General features: G+C 47.1%; 1 protein-coding gene across 2 annotated transcripts in view; it reads right to left on the reverse strand.

The window, feature by feature from the left end:
- Positions 1-5,285: 5,285 nt before the first annotated feature.
- C1H5orf34 (chromosome 1 C5orf34 homolog) overlaps positions 5,286-21,642 on the reverse strand; it is a 31,795-nt gene continuing 15,438 nt past the window's right edge. For both annotated transcript variants that reach the window (XM_044276213.1, XM_044276212.1), the window contains 7 exons: positions 18,304-18,395; positions 17,091-17,160; positions 15,186-15,356; positions 13,967-14,097; positions 13,344-13,448; positions 12,876-12,916; positions 5,286-6,034 (listed from right to left, as the gene is read on the reverse strand). In XM_044276213.1, the coding sequence (XP_044132148.1) occupies positions 5,868-6,034; positions 12,876-12,916; positions 13,344-13,448; positions 13,967-14,097; positions 15,186-15,356; positions 17,091-17,160; positions 18,304-18,395 (777 nt within the window). In that variant the 3' untranslated portion in view covers positions 5,286-5,867. The remainder of the gene's footprint in view (positions 6,035-12,875; positions 12,917-13,343; positions 13,449-13,966; positions 14,098-15,185; positions 15,357-17,090; positions 17,161-18,303; positions 18,396-21,642) is intronic.

Genomic DNA, 21,642 nt, shown 5'->3' on the forward strand with positions numbered 1-21,642 from the left:
TGGGGTTACAAGGAACTATGAACCCTGATTTATGTGTGGAATTTTTAATGCCACATATTTCCTATTGCCCATTAAAGGTGCAGGGTGTGAATTCAGCAGCACAAAAAGGGTTAACTCTGCACTGAGACTCCCACTGATGTTGGTGATGGGATTAACCACTTCAACCCCCCTAGCTAAAACACCCTTAATGACCAGGCCACTTTTTACACTTCTGCACTACACTACTTTCACCGTTTATTGCTCGGTCATGCAACTTACCACCCAAATTAATTTTACCTCCTTTTCTTCTCACTAATAGAGCTTTCATTTGGTGGTATTTAATTGCTGCTGACATTTTTACTTTTTTTGTTATTAATCGAAATGTAACGATTTTTTTGCAAAAAAATGAAATTTTTCACTTTCAGTTGTAAAATTTTGCAAAAAAAAAACGACATCCATATATACATTTTTCTCTAAATTTATTGTTCTACATGTCTTTGATTAAAAAAAAAATGTTTGGGTAAAAGTTATAGCGTTTACAAACTATGGTACAAAAATGTGAATTTCCACTTTTTGAAGCAGCTCTGACTTTCTGAGCACCTGTCATGTTTACTGAGGTTCTACAATGCCCAGACAGTAGAAAAACCCCACAAATTACCCCATTTCGGAAAGTAGACACTCTAAGGTATTCACTGATGGGCATAGGGAGTTCATAGAACTTTTTATTTTTTGTCACAAGTTAGCGGAAAATGATTTATTTATTTTTTCTTACAAAGTCTCATATTCCACTAACTTGTGACAAAAAATAAAAACTTCCATGAACTCACTATGCCCATCACGAAATACCTTGGGGTGTCTTCTTTCCAAAATGGGGTCACTTGTGAGGTAGTTATACTGCCCTGGCATTTTAGGGGCCCAGATGCGTAAGAAGTAGTTTGAAATCAAAATCTGTAAAAAATGACCGGTGAAATTCGAAAGGTGCACTTTGGAATATGTGCCCCTTTGCCCACCTTGGCTGCAAAAAAGTGTCACACATCTGGTATCGCCGTACTCAGGAGAAGTTGGGGAATGTGTTTTGGGGTGTCATTTTACATATACCCATGCTGGGTGAGAAAAATATCTTGGCAAAAGACAACTTTTCCCATTTTTTTATACAAAGTTGGCATTTGACCAAGATATTTATCTCACCCAGCATGGGTATATGTAAAATGACACCCCAAAACACATTCCCCAACTTCTCCTGAGTACGGCGATACCAGATGTGTGACACTTTTTTGCAGCCTAGATGCACAAAGCGGCCCAAATTCCTTTTAGGAGGGCATTTTTAGACATTTGGATCCCAGACTTCTTCTCACGCTTTCGGGGCCCTAAAATGCCAGGGCAGTATAAATACCCCACATGTGACCCCATTTTGGAAAGAAGACACCCCAAGGTATTCCGTGAGTGGCATGGCGAGTTCCTAGAATTTTTTATTTTTTTGGCACAAGTTAGCGGAAATTGTTTTTTTTTGTATTTTCTCACAAAGTCTCCCTTTCCGCTAACTTGGGACAAAAATTTCAATCTTTCATGGACTCAATATGCCCCTCATGGAATACCTTGGGGTGTCTTCTTTCCGAAATGGGGTCACATGTGGGGTATTTATACTGCCCTGGCATTTTAGGGGCCCTAAAGCGTGAGAAGAAGTCTGGAATATAAATGTCTAAAAAATTTTACGCATTTGGATTCCGTGAGGGGTATGGTGAGTTCATGTGAGATTTTATTTTTTGACACAAGTTAGTGGAATATGAGACTTTGTAAGAAAAAAAAAATAATTCCGCTAACTTGGGCCAAAAAAATGTCTGAATGGAGCCTTACAGGGGGGTGATCAATGACAGGGGGTGATCAGGGAGTGTATATGAGGTGATCACCCCCCTGTAAGGCTCCATTCAGACGTCCGTATGTGTTTTGCGAATCCGATCCATGTATCCGTAAAAATCATACGGACGTCTGAATGGAGCCTTACAGGGGGGTGATCAATGACAGGGGGTGATCAGGGAGTGTATATGAGGTGATCACCCCCCTGTCATTGATCACACCCCCCCTGTAAGGCTCCATTCAGACGTCCGTATGTGTTTTGCGGATCCGATCCATGTATCCGTAAAAATAATACGGACGTCTGAATGGAGCCTTACAGGGGGGTGATCAATGACAGGGGGGGGTGATCAGGGAGTCTATATGGGGTGATCAGGGGTGTAGTGTAGTTTGGTGCTACTTTACTGAGCTACCTGTGTCCTCTGGTGGTCGATCCAAACAAAAGGGACCACCAGAGGACCGGGTAGCAGGTATATTAGACGCTGTTATCAAACGATCGCCGCTGGCAGGCTGGAGATCCACTCGCTTACCTTCCGATCCTGTGAACGCGCGCGCCTGTGTGCACGCGTTCACAGGAAATCTCGGCTCGCGCGAGATGACGCATATATGCGTGACTGTGCGCAGGGCTGCCGCCTCCGGAACGCGAATCTGCGTTAGGCGGTCCGGAGGTGGTTAAGATAGCAGCCGACTCCTAGATGAGTAGATCACCCTATGATACACTCAGGAGATAATCCCATCACATGTGTCTCCTCTCTCCCTATTCATTCATTATGGAGGGGGTGAAGATGTCTGTTTGCATGTTGTTCATGGTTGATTGCATTATGTTGTTAGACTTCTTGAACTGTATATATATTGAGTTGGTCTTCAATAATGTTCCTGTTTTACATTCAACATAGAGCCTCGTCTCATGTGTGTTCGGATTGCTATACGCTGGCTATAACCCCTAGCTCTTGTAAGAGCTGTTCCTGTGGTGGTTACGGTGTCCAGTGGAGTGCTTGGAGCCCTCGGGAAGCACTAGGAGCATCCATCAACGGAGGTACCCAGTTGGGGTGCCAGGAGATCAGTTACACAGACCAACTAAACAGTGGGGTCCCGATTAGTTTAAAAGGTGGCATATGCGGCATCTACGTCCACGTCGTACTTGACCACAGCACGGCTGTCTTGCAGCCGCACAGTGTGGTCATACTCTTAATCACGTAATGATAGTTTAGGCTCGCTAGTTAGTCGGCCAAGGCTGAAGACAATTTGCTAATTTCCTTAGAAAGAAAATGTAAGTATAGAAGCTAGCAGAACAAGAGAGAAGGTGAGTAATATTCACCTACCCATCCATGCCATGATATAATAGCAGATATTAATGTACAGTCGTGGCCAAAAGTTTTGATAATGACACAAATATTAGTTTTCACAAAGTTTGCTGCTAAACTGCTTTTAGATCTTTGTTTCAGTTGTTTCTGTGATGTAGTGAAATATAATTACACGCACTTCATACGTTTCAAAGGCTTTTATCGACAATTACATGACATTTATGCAAAGAGTCAGTATTTGCAGTGTTGGCCCTTCTTTTTCAGGACCTCTGCAATTCGACTGGGCATGCTCTCAATCAACTTCTGGGGCAATTCCTGACTGATAGAAACCCATTCTTTCATAATCACTTCTTGGAGTTTTTCAGAATTAGTGGGTTTTTGTTTGTCCACCCGCCTCTTGAGGATTGACCACAAGTTCTCAATGGGATTAAGATCTGAGGAGTTTCCAGGCCATGGACCCAAAATGTCAACGTTTTGGTCCCCGAGCCCCTTAGTTATCACTTTTGCCTTATGGCACGGTGCTCCATCGTGCTGGAAAATGCATTGTTCTTCACCAAACTGTTGTTGGATTGTTGGAAGAAGTTGCTGTTGGAGGGTGTTTTCGTATCATTCTTTATTCATGGCTGTGTTTTTGGGCAAAATTGTGAGTTTTCCAATTTCAAATATTTATGTAATTCTCAAAACTTTTGGCCACGACTGTACAATAACACATTTTAAATAACTGTGCTAACATTGCACCAAGTATGATACTAAAGGGGTTGGCCACCTTCTGCCCCCACCCTTTACCTGCTCCACGCCTCTGGATCCTGGTGGTTTCTTGGCTTCAGCTGCCTTGCTCAGGTTCCCTGCTGTCAACATCTGCTTTGATGCCGCTGCAGCCAATGACCTGCTCCCCTTGTATTGTCAGCTGGTCACGTCAGCCAAATTGTAGCCAGTAGGTGCAGATCTTTTTAACAGTTTTGCTTAACTGATGGGCACACTAATGCAATCCCCATAAATCTGCCAGTATGGATTACCCAGATGTGTTATGTGAGAGTGACTATGGACAAGATGATACTAAAGGCCCCCATGTACATTAGCATATTGTCAGCCAAACGTACTGGACTCACATTATCGTGATCAGATATGAAATATACTATGCTACAGTCAGTACAGGGGGAACGTGTTCGGCAGACACACGGCCCGTTTTTCTTAGGACAATCATATTCATGTGAAATATCCCTTGTCCCAGGTTTATAAGGAGCTTCTGACTATTCCCTGACAGATGATGATAGGTGAGAGAAGGATTGTGCAAAATGAATATTTTCACCTGATCCTTTTATTCTCCTGCAGGATGTGCTGCCAGAGGATTTTTCCAGTCTCCCCATAGAATACACTTACAAGTGTGGCCAAGGCAAGTGGGAACTTTCTAGTGAGAGAGAAGGCTGTCGGCCAACTATTGCATGTGTATGCCCAGTCTAAGACTGCGGGTTCGCGTGAAGGCGATTTGCAAGGATACCCCAACTACATCCCATTCTCAGAATGTTCGAGGGACGTGAGATCTACTGGGAGGCACCATCAAAATTCACTATCAATTTGATACAGTCAGCGAGTGCCCTTTGGAGCACTCAGTTAAAAAGGTTTAGCATCTATTCTCATGGATGGTGCCGGCTGGTCAGGCCATAGTCGACTTCTCCCGCTGTTGCATATTTGGGTAGTGAGAGTTGTCCTAGTGGATTAGGCTGTTTGACACGTGACGTGTGGCTGATGGGCCGGTATGTGTCAGTGTCCTGCATTTATTAACCATGTGGAAGGCCACTCGATGTGCTGCTACCATACGTGGACATAAGCGAGAGTAGCTGGCCAGCACAGACCACTATGCCACGAATTCAACATGATATTTGGCATTTGCAGTATACCAAGTGCAGATCACCCTTAGGGGTTTAGGCTGTGTGAACAGAGGAAAGAGAGGGGTTGTAGAGGGGGGGGGAGAAAAAATAAGTTCTCTATGGTGTATAGAGAATAAAATCCACCTATTTCATCAGCTCTGGAACGGAGTGCCATGGCCACGTGAGTAGCGTAACGACATCTGATCACCAGAACATGCATCTATATACATGATGTGTTCGCATTACATTTAAAGTAGCAAAAACAGTTTTTACCTGACAAAAACACTTTAATTTCATAATACATCTGGAGAGGGCTAGGACCGCAGTTTATCTAAAGCAGAGCCCCCCAAAAACAGAGCTCCGAGTCCCCTGCCCTACCTCACACACAAAGATAAAGGCGTTAGCCCATGAACAACATTTATCTATCCATCCACAGGATAGGAGACAAAGGTATAGTCACAAGGAGGCCAACCGCTGGGACCCCCTGTAAATATAACAGTAGTGCGCGCGTCCATGAGCACTGCTACATTCGCTTTTATGAGACTCGAGGTACCTAGTCTCATGAATAACAAATCCAGCAGGTACAAGTTTTTTTGTGTAGTTAAGGACCCCTACAAGACACAGTGGGCAAGACTTGATGGGGGTTGCACGATTCTGTAGAAGAATCATCCCACCACGAAGTTTCCTTGCCAGGCTTGAGCCACCACAAATAGGAAGCGAGAATCTGGTGACATCACCTTGTACACTGAACGAGCTCAGGCTCCCGATTTAGCCACAGGAATGGAGAACATCCCTTGCCTGTGAATACGCTTCATCATTTCCTTCGTATAAAGAACACGCTTCTCCTCCTGACTCATATCTGCAATTATGACTTTCTAGAAGAAAGCAGCAAGTCAATATCTTGTATGGCTTTTGAGGTCTTCTCCAGAATAGACTGTATATCCATTTCACTGATCTCGTCTTGCACGCCCTCAGCATTACCCGGGTGGCTGGGAATTCTGTGATCCTTTCTGCTGCTATTCTCCAAAAGAACTGAATGCATGCATTAAGGACAGAATGAACATCCAATGAAGATACCGTCATGGACTGCTTGGCTACAAAATGAACATAAAATAATTACAGTAACAATCCTGTAAGGCACAGTTTATGCATGCTTTCGGTTGATGATCAGTCTGCAAACAATATCTATGGCTGGATGGTAACATTTCCATCACCGGGCTCTCTCTGTGCTCAGGGCCCCCAGTGTCCACTGTCCGAGCATCCCGGGCTCTTGGATTTAGGCACAAGACCTCCTGTTGTATCACAAATCTTCACAGTGGCTCTCATCTAATGCAAATGGCAAAATCCCCACATAACTCTCCCTTCATGCTGATGGTGTTCCCATAGTGTGACCACTGCTGTGTTGTGTGCAGGCGCGGCGCTGCGCGGCTACTAGTATTACAGGCAGAGGCACAGTACTTGCCAGTATTATGAGGGCATTGTGTATTACAGATCCTAGCTGCTTTAAGACCGTCTCTCAAATGGGGGCTTGACTTCAGTCACTGCTGGGCCTTAAAAAAGAGGTTCTGCAGCAGTGTGTGATATACTATACTGTTGAGTGCTCCTACAGCATCTTGTAATGTGCATGTTAGCTCCTTAGGACCCTCATTTGGAAGACAAAAACGGGGCATTTCATTTGTGAATGAGAAGAAAAAGATGCAAATGAGCTCTTAACAAGCTCTGCCTCTGATGCCACCAGATGTAAGGCTGCTGTCCTAAAAGTCAATATTCAACCCTTTAAATAGGCCTTGAGACATGACTTGAATATTAAATAAGCCAGTATCTCATCTGTAGATAGCTGTTTTGGGGCGATTGCCCCTCATCAGTGCAGAGCAGAGAGTACTGGCTTAACTGGCCTAGTGCTGGGTGAGAGGCCTGTGTCAGGATTTGGGGGATACTATGTCTCCTGGGGGAGAGAGCGCCTTAATCAGCGTAAGGACACTTATAGCCATAGTACTCCCAAATCCTGACCTAGGCCTCTCACCCAGTTAAGCCAGAACTCCCTGCTCTTCAATGATAAGGGTCAATCACCCCAAAACAGCTGTCTGCAGATGATATGCTGGCTTATTATCCAAGTCATGTCTCAAGGCCTGTTTAAAAGGGTCGAACATTGACTATAGGAAATACTGGTTTAGTTTACCGGTAAATCCTTTTCCAGGAGTCCGACATGACAGCACCCATGGAGGTTGTCCTATTGGTCTCTGTAGGGACAGGAAGCGAGAGAGATTAAAAGGCCCCCACCCCTCCCACTCTCCAGTGTTTTACCAAATTACTACACCGGATAGGATCCAACACTTTTATTAATACAATGTTATATTCACACTGCTTACAAGGCTGGAACCAGCATAACGGGGAGGGTAGTACAGGGTGCTGTCATGTCGGACTCCTGGAAAAGGATTTACCGGTAAACTAAACCAGTATTTCCAGGACGTCCCTCCATGACAGCACCCATGGAGAACTAACAACTGAATCTCCTAGGGGGGGGGACTACTGCCTGAAGGACTTTCCGCCCAAAGGCCAAGTCCTGTCCGGCCAAAACGTCTAGCCTGTAATGTTTGGCAAAAGTCAGGAAGCTAGACCAGGTTGCCGCTTTGCAAATCTGGTCAATTGTAGCGTCGGCCCTTTCGGCCCAGGAAGTTGCCATTGCTCTCGTGGAATGTGCCTTCAGATTTAAGGGGCAGGCTATTTCTTGCAGCCTGTATGTTTCTCTGATGGTGTCCTTAATCCACCGAGCCAGCGTCTGTTTTGAGGCCTTCAAGCCTCTATTCTTCCCACCGAACTGGATGAACAGATTACTTGATCTTCTCCAGGAACTGGTTCTGTCCAGATAGGCCAGGATTGCTCTTCTAACGTCCAGCCTCTGGAATCTTTCCTCCTGTATATTTTTGGGGAGGGAACAAAATGAAGGGAGTGTTAGCTCTTGTTCTCTGGAAAGCAGAGACCACCTTAGGTAGAAAGGCTGGGTCTGGCTTCAAGATTATGCGGTCATCCAAAATCCTTAAGTAAGGTTGTTTAATTGACAAGGCTTGGATTTCCCCTATCCTGCGGGCTGTGGTTATAGCCAGAAGAAACACTGCTTTGAGAGACAGAAATTTTTCGGATATCTGCCCAATCGGCTCAAACGGAGGATCGCATAATCCTTCTAGAACTACGTTCAGACTCCAGGGGGGAACCGACTGTCTTAAAGTGGGCCTCAATCTGGAAGCTGCTTTTAGAAAGCTTCTAATCCACCTATGATCTGCAAGGGGAGTATCGAGACAACAGCTGAGTGCCGAGACCTGTACTTTGAGTGTGCTGGGTTTCAGACCTGCATCAAACCCCTCCTGAAGGAACTCTAAAATACAACCCACCGTGGGGGATCTGGCATCTGCCTGGTTCTGTGACAACCAGGATGAGAACTTTTTCCAAATCTTGTTGTATATTGCTCTTGTAATAGGTTTGCGGCAGCTCTGTAAAGTTGAAATTACCTTGTCCGAGAGTCCCTTGTTCCTTAAGGTTTGCCTCTCAGGATCCACGCTGTAAGGTTCAGTTTGTCCAGGTTGGGGTGAAACAGAGGACCTTGTGATAGTAGGTCTTGTCTTCTTGGAAGGGTTATTGGTTCCCTGATGGACATGGTCTTTAGAACCGAAAACCAGGCTCTCTTGGGCCAAGCTGGAGCTACCAAGATCAGCGTGGATGAGCACCCTCTCAATTTCTTCAGGATTAGCGGTATGAGGAGAAGTGGGGGAAAAGCGTAGGCTAGGCTCATATCCCAAGGTTGGGAAAGAGCATCCACCGCCAGTGGTCCTCCTCTTGGGTCTAGCGAGAAGAAATAGTCCAGCTGAGTATTTCTGCTGGACGCAAATAAATCCACTTGAGGTCTCCCCCACTGTTGGCAAATCATTTGGAATACCTCCTGGTTCAACTTCCATTCCCCTGGCCTGACTAATTGTCGGCTGAGAAAGTCCGCTGTGTAATTGAGAGATCCCTTCAGGTGTGTGGCTGAAATGGACAAGATCTTCTCCTCTGACCAGCTGAAGATGAGATTCGCTAGGTCCTGGAGATGAGGATTCTTCGTCCCTCCTTGTCTTTTTATGTAGCAAACTGTTGTTACGTTGTCCGATAGCACTCGGACATGATGACCCATGAGGAGATGTTCTGCCGCTCTTAGGGACTCCCAGACCGCTTTCAATTCCCTGTAGTTTGAGGATCTTAGGGCGTCTGCGTCGGACCAACTGCCCTGAAAGAACTGGTCCCCTAGGTGGGCTCCCCAACCATGGCTGCTTGCGTCCGTGGTTAATGTTTTGAGCGGTATCGTGTTCCAGGCAACTCCTCGGGACAGGTTTTCTGTTACCAACCACCAGGAGAGGGAGTTTACCGCCCCGTCTGAAAGAGATACCTTGGTGTTTAGTGATCTGTGGTCCTTGTCCCAAGAAGCGAGGACCTCCGCCTGGAGGGTTCTTGTATGGAACTGGGCCCAAGGAACAGTTGTGATGCATGAGGTCATCAGTCCTAGGACCTGCATGGCTTCCCGCAGAGTCCGTTTTTTCTTTAGTTTGAAGGCTCTTATTCTTTCCCTTATGCTGACTTGCTTGTCTTGGGGAAGAAGAGAGTACTGGGTCACGGAATTTAGGAGGGTTCCTAGGAACTTCTTTTGCGTTGCTGGTTGTAGGTCCGATTTCTCCAGGTTTATTTTCCATCCTAGACGAGTGAGTAAAGATAGAGTCCTTCCTTTGTGAAGCTCTAACTCCTCCTCTGAGTCTGCCACGAGTCTGCCACAAGCAGAAAGTCATCTAGGTAGGGGACTATAGTTACCTGTCTCTGTCTTAGATAGGCAACTATCTCCGCCACTACCTTTGTGAAGATGCGTGGGGCTGATGAAATTCCAAACGGGAGACATTGGAACTGGAAATGCATAATCCTTCCGTCCTTCTTGATTGCGAACCTCAAATATTGCTGACAATGAGGGTGAATGGGGACGTGATAATATGCGTCCTTTAGATCCAGGGTGCATAGGAACGCCCCTGGGCTTATCAACGGAATTGCAGATTTTATTGATTCCATCTTGAAATGATGATGTGTTATCCATTTGTTCAGAAATTTCAGATTGATGATGGTTCTCTTGGAGCCATCTGGTTTTGTGATGAGGAAGAGTTTTGAGTAGTGACCTTTGAACTCCTCTGAAGGAGGGACTTGTACAATTGCGCCTAAAGTCAGAAGTTTTTGGATGTCCGTCAGGAGCTGGTCCTGCAGAGAGGTCGATTGAAAGACTGTGGTCTGGAATAGATGAGGAGGAGGAAGGCGAAACTCTATCTTGAACCCCGTTCGGATGGATTCCAGGATGTATTGGTTTTTGGTTATCCTGGTCCATTCTTCCCAAAAGAACTGGAGTCTGCCCCCTACTGGCCTGGCGTCATTGTTTCTCAGGCTTGGAATTGGGGTTAAAAAGGAAACCTCGACCTTTTCCCCCTTTGGGGTAGCTCCACCTTCCAGTCTTCCCTTTACCTCTGGGAGTGCCCTGGAAGCTGCTGGTTGTCTTACGAAAGGGCAAAGGTTTCTTTCCTTTTTCCTCCGGAAACCCCTTCTTTCTGTCCGCTGTCTTCTCCAGGATCTCATCCAGTACCGGACCAAAGAGGTGAGAACCTTTAAGGGGTAAGGCGCATAGTTTATTCTTGGAGGCTATATCCCCCGACCAGGGTTTTAGCCACAGGGCTCTCCTTGCCGTATTGGTTAGGGAGTCTGTTTTTGCTGCAAATCTTATGGACTCTGCTGAGGCGTCTGCTACAAAGGATGCAGCCATCTTAAATAGGGGTAATGACGCCAGGATCTCTTCCTTAGGGGTGTCTTGCCTAAGATGTTCTTCCAGCTGGTTCACCCAAAGACACAGAGATCTGGCCACGGACGTAGCAGCAATATTGGTGTTAATGCTATTGGCCGAAACTTCCCATGCTCTTTTGAGCAAACCGTCGATCTTCCGATCCATTGGCTCCTTTAACTGGGCTGAGTCCTCAAAGGGGAGGGTGGTTCTTTTTACCACCTTCGCCACCTGGATATCGACTTTAGGGACTACATCCCACAGTTTTGTGTCCTCCGGGTTGAACAAAAGCCTGTTCTTAAATTCCCGCGGTATATACAATCTCTTATCGGCGTCAGCCCATTCGTCTATGACTAGGTCCTTCAAATTCTCGTTCACCGGGAACAATTTTTTCTTCCTAGCTTTTAAGCCGCCGAACATCTCGTCCTGTATCGAGCGAGTCTGCTCCTCTTCCTCTATATCCATAGTCTGTCTTACAGCCGACAGGAGGGGATCTAGATCTTCTTGTGAGAAGAGATATCTTCTCTGATCGTCGGCCATATGGGAGGAACCCTGATCGTCGTCCCCCTTTAAGGTTTCCCCTTCTGAAAGGTATAAGCCTTCTTCTTCAGAATCCGACTCCCTGAGCACACGGGGTCTTTTGGGGGGAGGGGAGACGGCACAGGGTTTTTGCGCTACACTAGAGCTGGCCGCCTGGATCTCCTCTTTCACAATCACTCTCAGGTCTGCCAGAAGGGAGGATTGTTCGTCTCTGAGGATCTTTGCTAGGCAGTCACTACACAGGGCTTTTATATATGCCTCCCCCAGTCTCTTTGAGCATAGCGCACATCTTCTGGGTTTCTTTTTAGGCTCTCCCAGCGACTTAACCGTGGTGTCTTTCTCCCCCTGGTAGGAAGAGAGAGAGACCATTAGCCCAGCGTAAGGAATAAAGGAGAGGGACCTGGATACATCTCACTTTACTTACATGACTCGGGGTAGGGATGTCTGCGCTAGTGTCCTGCATAGCTGACATCTGGACCTCCATACCACACCTGGACAGCAAACTGACATTCAATTTAAGTCCTACCTGGTCCACCCGTTGCCGCGCGGCTCCGCCTCCTTATTTCCAGGTGGGGGGGGACTCAATGCCATGCAGAGTCGACCCCCCCTGCGTGCATTCCGCCGGGCTCGGCGTTCCCTGGGCGCCGCCATCTTTCTTTCGCCCATGTGACCCGCACTTCCGGTCACATGGGCTGCACGCCGAACGGGAGGAGCGCCGAGCGCAGGAGCCGCAGCCGATCCCAGAGCTCCCGAACCCGGAAGAAGCGGCCTCGGCTCCCTGATACCGCGGCCACCACACAGCGCTCCCGACCGCTTTCAGCTCCTCGCCGATGCGGCCAGAAAAGAAGGTATCTGGGGAAGCCAGGGGACCTCTACCCAGAGAGGTGCTAGCTTTTAGGGCCCCCGAAGCCTGAAGAGGAGAGGGAGACCCCCCCCGACCAGGCTCGGCCCCATATAGATTCCCAGGGCAGGGAAAAGATTCTCTCGGCTCCCATCCCTGTAGGGACAGGAAGAACACTGGAGAGTGGGAGGGGTGGGGGCCTTTTAATCTCTCTCGCTTCCTGTCCCTACAGAGACCAATAGGACAACCTCCATGGGTGCTGTCATGGAGGGACGTCCTGGAAAGCTGCCTTACATCTGATGGCATCTGATGAAAAGCTTGTTAAGAGCTCATTTGCATCCCTTTTTCCCCAGAATTACAGAGGAGCATGTATGGCCTGTAAGTCTCCACACACCGATTAAGGTGCTCTCTCCCCAAGGAGAGATATAATACCAAAGTTTGTGAATGATTAACATGGTGCTCCTCTTTTATCTTTAAATTTGCACTCTGTGGCAGATAAGGCGAGAGGACAATGGAGATGAATGTACTGTATTGAGAATATTTGTAGTCTCCTCACAGTTCTATCATCGGTTGGTAAGCTTTCTCCTGGTTGCAGAGCTCCGGGTGACATAATGGAGTACAAACATGATCTCGTATAAAGCTGTGGTTTTAAAGGATACAATTAAACCTCTGAATCTTTTCAAGCTCACGTGCTACCGTCCTGGAGGAAGAAAACAAGCATCAGATATACATAAATCGTACAAAGCAAGCAAGGAACTCTGCAGATCACAACAATAACAAAAAAGGGATAGGCTATCGAGATCCGATTGTCAGGGATCCAACACCAGACACCCCAGCGTAGCTCCGGCGCCAGGAGCTCCATCCATTGTGCAGCGGATAGCGCTAGTTACTGTAGCACTGCTCCTATTTACCTCAATGGTAACCAGCTCCATCCACTACATAATGGATGGACCTACTCTGAGCTGAACAGCAGAAGGGTGGGGTGTCAGACCCCCATCTATCAGATATTCATAGCCTATGCTGAGGACAAAAAGATCATCAACAAAAAAAATAAACAATTTCTATAGTTATCCATGTGTGGCGGTAAAGTGACCAACACCATGTTGGAGGCTGAAAAGCTTACCCACCCAAATCCCTTCACCAAGTCAGTTTCCGTATTACTGGGGGTCTGCCTTTCTCCCAATGACTTCTCATCCAGCCATCTGCACCAGGTCACAGCGGTTCCGACATAGCTACAGGGAGAGGACACACTGATCATAGCAGCAAGTATGAAGAATAAAGTCAAAAGAAGGTAAAACTAATACAAAAAAATGAACAGAAATGGACAGAAATTAAAGCAATAATTCTGATATTAGATTGGGGAGTGTGCATGATGTAAATCTATAACAAGTCCAATGAAGAGTTTCACATTAAAGCTGCCATCTTCCATGTTAATTCCTTAGGAAAAGGATCTGCGCTTATTGTTTAAATGGGTCGTCCACCCAGGACATTCCCCATCCATGTGGGTTTTTAGGGTGTTATAAATGAAGGTCCCTTTGTATTGGCCAAAGCAGAGAGAGACCCACTGAGTGGAAAAATCTAAAGGGATTATCCTGGAAGGACGACCCTTTAACACACAGTGGGTACACTAAATGTAATACTGGAGTACGCATAATAATACCATTGGCGCATGGAAAGCTTTAAGTATTTTTTTAAAAGGTCTTATAAATCTTAAAAAACAAAAAACATACTGAAGTGAACTGAAGCACACCTTGCATATTCTCCAGAATCCTCCATTTCTACCAGTTTGGACGATCCATCTGGAAAGCGCAAACAGCACCAACTGAACCGTTCATGTCTGACTGTGCTGGATGATTTCTGCAGAACTGTGCTGTCTGGACACTGTGGGAGCAGAAACGCTACAATGGTCTATATTCGAATTTAAAGGGCATCTGGCAGCAGATTTGCACCTACGAAACTGGCTGACCTGTTACATGTGCACTTGGCAGCTAAGGGCATCGGTGTTGGTTCCATGTTCATATGTGCCAGCACACCTGAGAAATATGATGTTTTATTATATGCAAATGAGCCTCTAGGAGCATTGGGGGCGTTGCCGTTACACCTAGAGACTCTGCTCTCTCTGCAACTGCCGTGATCTCTCCACTTAAAGGGGTTGTCCGGGTTCAGAGCTGAACCAGGACATACCCTTATTTTCACCCCGGCAGCCCCCCTGATGTTAGCATCAGAGCATCTCATGCTCCGATGCGCTCCCTTGCCCTGCGCTAGATCGCGCAGGACAAGGGCTCTTTTGTTTACAATAACACACTACTGGGCAGAATCGTCCGCCCGGCAGTGTGTTCGGTGACGTCACCGGCTCAGATGGGCGTGCTTTAGCACTGCCCTAGCTATTTTACTGGCTAGGGCAGCGCTAAATCCCGCCCATCAGTGCCAGTGACGTCACCGGGCTTCCTGGCAGCCCCAGTTAGTCACCGGAACTCCTGAAAATGCCTTTTACTTGCGCAATTTACCGCAGGGCAAAGGAGAGCATCGGAGCATGAACTGCTCCGATGCTCAAGTCAGGGGGCTGCCTGGGTGAAAATGGAGGGATGTCCGGGTTCAGCTCTGAACCCGGACAACCCCTTTATGGAAAAGTCAGGGCCTGACAGGTGTGCTGATGCTTACACTGCCTAGCCATGTCAATCAAAGTGGAAAGGGCATGGCGGTTGCAGAGAAAGCAGAGCTTCTATGTGCAATGGGAACGGCCCCTGTTGCTCCTAGAGGCTCATTTGCATATATTAAAACAATTTTCTCAGCAATGCGGGCACATATGGACATGGGACCAACACAGGTGCCTTCAGCTGCCAAGCGCACATGTAACAGGTCAGCCAGTGTCATAGGGACAAATCTGCTGACAGATGCCCTGTCTTGTCCATTAGACGAACACATGGACTATGCACATGACAAATCCCCCCTAGGACTATGTACATTACCTCTTGACTTTTATTAAAGTTGGCAAAATTCCAAATCATGTATAGAAGGACGCCATCCAGATAGCTCGCACACACCGTGTTATTAGAATATGCTGCAAACCTGCCCTGGTTCGGGATGAAAGATTGCTCAAGCAGCAGTGGAATGACAGCTCTGGAGTCAGGCCCAGATCCCTAGCATAAGAAAGGTACACAATAAAAGAAAGTATGGGGGCAGCCTGCATTTCCCCCATTAATCATTGAGAGGTATGTATGATCGATATGGAGGACTTACAGAGGACATGGGGCGAGGATCACATCCCTCCACATAGCGGAGGAGACTGTCAGCCCCTATGCCTCCACTATATTATGCACAGCTATGGTGTGATCAGCAGGAATTCTGCTTCGCTCTGTGAATTAACATCCATTACCAGAAAACACGTCATCCCGGCCAATTAGGTCTATAAAAAGAATCAGGAGCCGTGTTCAGGAACAGCTGCAGATAAAAAAAAAAAAGTCTCCAACAACCCCAAATACCAGGAAGATGTTTGACCCTCGACGCCACTATTTTGGGCCTTAAAGGGGTTTTTCAGGATTTTACTATTGATGGTCTAGCCTTGGGATAGGCCATCAATATCCGATTGGCAGGGTCCGACACTCTGCACCTCTGCTGATTAGCTACTTCGGGGTAGCCAGAACGACACAGGTCAATGCATTGTGTAGTAGACGGAGTTGGTTACTGCAGCACTGCTCTCATTCACTTCAGCGGGACCAATGCTGCAGTTACCAGCTATGTCCACCGCACAATGGACAGCGCTGTGGAGTTTCAGTGCTGAATTCTGCCACAGAACTACCCCCGGGATGTTAGAGTGCTGCTGATGAGATACTGATGGCCTATCCTGAGCCCAGGCCATCAATAGTAAAGTCCTGAACAACTGCCGTAAAGGGGTTCTCCAGGACCTTTATCTTTAGGATAGGTCATCTATATCAGATCGGTGGGGTCCGACTCGCGGAACCTCCACCAATTAGCTGTCCTGCTCCCAAATGTGAGTAACACTGCAGTAACTGGCTCTGTCCACTACTCCGTGTAGTTACAGCTAAATCGGAGTGGGGGGATCCAATACCCTAAATATAGGAATCTCACAGAACCTCTTTAAGGACACAATCTTTTTCCTATTGGCAGCCATAACTTTTAAAGGCCTTGTCCAGTCATTCAATTTTCTATACAAAAATGATCAGAGTAGCATAGTAACACCTCACTGACCCCCGGCACACCGATCTTGATGATTCACGGGTGCCACTGGTCTTTACTTCTTGGTCCCTTCTTGACACCAGACATTCACTGGCCAGGAGTAACCATCCTCCCCTACTACTGGCTTTGTGGTCATTATCTGTGTGTCGATAGAGACCAGTAAGTGGAGACTGGTGGGGACCCAGGAAGTTTTGGAACGGGAGCGGTGGGGGATCATGAGGTGAGTATCACATTTTTTTCCTTTAATGCCAGTCTGAACGGCACCTACAATACTTTTTTCTGGGTAACGTTACGGTCACATCTGTGCTACCTGATCCGGTAGTCTGTTCCAGCAGAGGAAATTTGGCTATGCCGGATATGGTAAAATCTTCTGCCGGAACAGCCTGCCGGATCAGTGACTGCAGATGTGAACATACCCTTACATAACCCTGAGCTTCATAAAACCTGCATTAAAATAAAGCTGCCCAAGAGTCCGGTCCTGGCCACGTCAAGGATACAGAACATCCCCTACATTTACCTACACAAGGATTTTGCAAAGCAAAATCATCTGAAGACATTCCCATGACCTTCAGGCTGAGACTATATTTAGCAATAGGCCTTTTCTATCCTGCATTTTGCATAGCGGCAGGAAATTTGCTTATCCAGATACAAATGGAAATGACACATTTTAGTCGTACCGTCCTCCAGCAACAGGTGTGAGAGACAGGATTCAAGGAGAGCTTGTGCTTGCAGCAAAATTCCAAAAACCTGGAAAATGAAAAGCAAAACGGACAGTGAACATAAAAGAAATAGAAACATATAGGAGATATAGAAACAGACAGCCAAGTACCTCATACAGATACAAGCCATGGGAGATATAGAAACTGTAGCGCAAAATGCAGCAATGCGGGGGTGGCCATGCATTATCACATACTATAGCTAGGCAAATCTGCTATTCAGGAAAGGCTGTGTGATCGGCCGTAGTGCTAGCCATATAAGTAGTCACCCAGCTTTCCCAGAAGCATACCTGCCAAAAGTCACTTTTTGGGGGGACAGTCCATTTTGTTAGCATTCTAGATTATATCTGGGGCAATCCTCAAAAGGTCCACCTGGGTGTATGTCCCTGCACAGACTGAAATTGGCAGACCTGATTGGATAGTGTCAGACTGTGCAGGGACACCCCCAACTGGTAACACCCAGCTGGACTTTTAATCGCAGACTGATGGCAATTCAGTTATAAACTTCTAGCAGGAAATGTTAGAGGAATGTCACAACATAGAGTCATAGGAATGTGTGTCCCCAATTGTTATTAAATGGGGAACACAAGCAGAACAGACATGTCAGGGAGGGGGACAGGTCCTCTTAAAGGGAACTTGTCACCTCCAAAAACCATCCCAAACCGCCAGCAGTACCCGGGAGTAGCCCGCAGTGCGTTTCTAATGATCATTTTCTTTCAGCAGTCAGATGCAGAAAAAGCTCTGAAAACGTTCTTTTATCCCCTGCCCGCGCTATTTTCTAGTCATAATTGAAGTCAAGGGGGCAGCGGCTGACAGCGCTTATGCAGGGGAGTCCGGCTGGCTTTGCCGAACTGCCGGCTGTCAGACACAGCGAAGGGGGCGCGCTTACCTTAACTTGAAGCTAGGAGGCTGCTGCCCCCTTGACTTCAAGCATGACTAGGAAATAGCGCGGGCAGGGGATAAAAGAACGTTTTCGGAGCTTTTGTCGCATCTGACTGCTGAAAGAAAATGATCATTAGAAACGCACTGAGGGCTACTCTCGGGTACTGCTGGCGGTTTGGGATGGTTTTTGGAGGTGACAAGTTCCCTTTAAATGTCCTGATTTTTACTTTAAATGTTGGTAAATCTTTAGATCTTGTTTCGGCACAGGCATAATGAGAGCAGGAATACTGACCTTCTAGCCTGAGATATGACGGAGCGCACAGAATACAGAGCTCGAGGCTTGTCCGGAGGGAGATCTCTGGCAGTATACAGCCGGTCTTCTACCTAATATCATACAAATACAAGCCATTCACACTGGCTGGTCAAGCAAAGAAATTATAGTTGTTCCTTGGTATTCCTTCCTCTAAACTGTGTATGATATCTTTGTGTTCAAAGTCTTCCTGCGACTTCCTTTCAGTCTCCAGCCATGTGGCGCCATCTTTGTTTTCCCTGTTTCACACTCGTTACTTTTGAAAGTCACGAGACTAGAGCGTGGGCACGTGCAATAGTTCTGCGTAGCCAGGTACGTGTACAGTGCACAGCCGTCGGATCACGACACGTGCAAAATCTGCAAGCAGAAACAAGCTGAACTTCAATCAGCTTGCTGGGGGACTGGTTGCTTTCCTGAGGCCAAGTTCACATGGCAAAATCAGTGGCAGAAAACTCAGTAGCAGATTTCTAGCTGAAAACATGTCATTTTTGGTGAAAGATTTCTAATTTGGTGAAGGTTTTAGAGTTTTCACAAGATTATTAGGTTGAGGTTTCTCTGCCTCCCTACTGTCTTCTATGAAATCCATATCTGCTTACTAGAAGTAACACGTCACTTCTCAGGGGTTTTTCAATTCAGCTACTGATAAAACGTCTACCATTTTACACTGCATGCACAAGGTGTTTCTTTTTTACCATTAAAAGTCAATGGAAAAAGATGATAATTACTCTTACTGGTAATTGGATTTTCTTTTAGCCTCCACAATGGCACCACCTGGAGGGTAACCTGCCTTCTTGGGGACAGGAAACAACTGTGAGATCAGCCAATAAAAGGCCCCCTCCCTCTTACCTTCTCCGGTTAATAACCTAGGACTCAGAAGTATATGCCATATTTTAATAATGTTTAAACATAAACAGATAAAAATAACTTGATCTAGTTATATGAAATCAACAGAAAATAATCTATTATAGAGAATAATTGGGTGATAATACCTTGTGCCGCTGTGGAGGATAAAAGGAAAATCCAATTACCGGTAAGAGTAATTATCTTTTCCCCACGCCTCTACAACGGCACCACCTGAGGAATAACAGAGAAACAATTAGGGGGGACTACCGCAGACAAAACCTTCCTGCCAAAAGAGGAGTCTTTGCTGGCTAAGACATCTAATTTATAGGTGTCTAAAGAAGTTATAGGGACTCGACCAGGTGGCAGCCCGACAAATGTCCTCAAGAGAAGCAGAGGCGCCTTCAGCCCAAGACGCGGCCAATGCTTGGGTGGAATGAGCCTTTACCCGAGAAGGAGGAGAAATTCCCCTCTTGTCATAACAAAAATACAAGACTTAATCCACCGAGTTTGCCGCATTCCCCCGATTTAGTCTGAGATACTGATTCAACAGCTGATTTGACTTCCTGAGGTTTTCAGTTGATTCTAGGTATTGAAGCACACATCTCCTCAGGTTCTGAAACAACGTGTAGGTGGCTGATATTCCAGGTCTTAACGTGGCCGTGGATGACTCCCACGTCTTTTTAAAGGAGGGACTCAAATTTTTTATCCATAGGGTCCTTCAGTAGCCCCAGATCCTCAAACGGCAGAGATGATTTCTTGGAAATCCTTGCTACCGGAGCATCGACTTTAGGAGCTTTGTCCCAAGAATTGGAATCTTCCTCAGCAAAAGGGTACTTCCTCAAACATTTTAGGCTACTTTCACACTAGCGTTCGGGGCTCCGCTTGTGAGTTCCGTTTGAAGGCTCTCACAAGCCGCCCCCGAACAGATCCGTACGGCCCCAATGCATTCTGAGTGGATGCGGATCCGCTCAGAATGCATCAGTCTGGCACCGTTTGGCCTCCGCTCCGCTCAGCAGGCGGACACCCGAACGCAGCTTGCAGCGTTTTCGTGTCCGCCTGGCCGTGCGGAGCCAAACGGATCCGTCCAGACTTACAATGCAAGTCAATGGGGACGGATCCGTTTGACGTTGACACAATATGGTGCAATGTCAAACGGATCCGTCCCCCATTGACTTTCAATGTAAAGTCAGGAGTCCCCATCAGATCAGAGTTTTCTCCGATCCGATGGTATATTTTAACTTGAAGCGTCCTCATCACCATGGGTACGCCTCTGTGTTAGAATATACCATCGGATTTGAGTTACATTGTAAACCTCAGATCAGACAGTATATTCTAACACAGAGGCGTTCCCATGGTGATGGGGACGCTTCATGTTAGAATATACTGAGAACTGTGTACATGACTGCCCCCTGCTGCCTGGCAGCAGGGGGCAGACCCCCCCTCCTCCTGTAATTAACTTATTGGTGGCCAGTGCGGCCCCCCCTCCCTCCCCAGTATTAATTGTAGCCAGTGCGGCCCCCCTCCCTCTATATTAATCGGTGGCCAGTGCGGATTCCCAGTATTAAATATGACCAGTGCGGCCTCCCCCTCCCCAGTATTAAATATGACCAGTGCGGCCCCCTCCCTCTATATTTATTGGTGGCCGGCCAGTGCAGATTCCAAGTATTGTGACCAGTGCGGCCTCCCCCCCCCCACCTAATTAAAATCACCCCCCCCCCCCCCCATCATTGGTGGCAGCGGAGAGTACCGATCGGAGTCCCAGTTTAAATCGCTGGGGCTCCGATCGGTTACCATGGCAGCTAAGACGCTATTGCAGTCTTGGCTGCCATGGTTACTTAGCAATAAATACAAGCATTATACTTACCTGAAGAGCTGCGATGTCTGACCGGCCGGGCGCTCCACCTACTGGTAAGTGACAGGTCTGTGCTATAGGCAATGCGCCGCACAGACCTTTCACTTACCAGTAGGAGGAGCTCCCGGCCGGTCAGACATCGCAGCTCTTCAGGTAAGTATAATGCTTGTATTTATTGCCAAGTAACCATGGCAGCCAAGACTGCAATAGCGTCTTAGCTGCCATGGTAACCGATCGGAGCCCCAGCGATTTAAACTGGGACTCCGATCGGTACTCTCCGCTGCCACCAATGAGGGGTGGGGTGATTTTAATTAGGGGGGGGGGGGGGGGGGAGGGGAGGCCGCACTGGTCACAATACTTGGAATCCGCACTGGCCGGCCACCAATAAATATAGAGGGAGGGGGCGGCCGCACTGGTCATATTTAATACTGGGGAGGGAGGGAGGGGGAGGCCGCACTGGTCATATTTAATACTGGGGAGGGAGGGGGGGCCGCACTGGCCACCAATAAGTTAAATACAGGAGGGGGGGGTCTGCCCCCTGCTGCCTGGCAGCATCTGCCAGGCAGCAGGGGGCAGTCATGTACACAGTTCTCAGTATATTCTAACATGAAGCGTCCCCATCACCA

The sequence above is a fragment of the Bufo gargarizans genome, chromosome 1 (genome assembly GCF_014858855.1).
Source record: "Bufo gargarizans isolate SCDJY-AF-19 chromosome 1, ASM1485885v1, whole genome shotgun sequence".
Taxonomy (NCBI): Eukaryota; Metazoa; Chordata; class Amphibia; order Anura; family Bufonidae; genus Bufo; species Bufo gargarizans.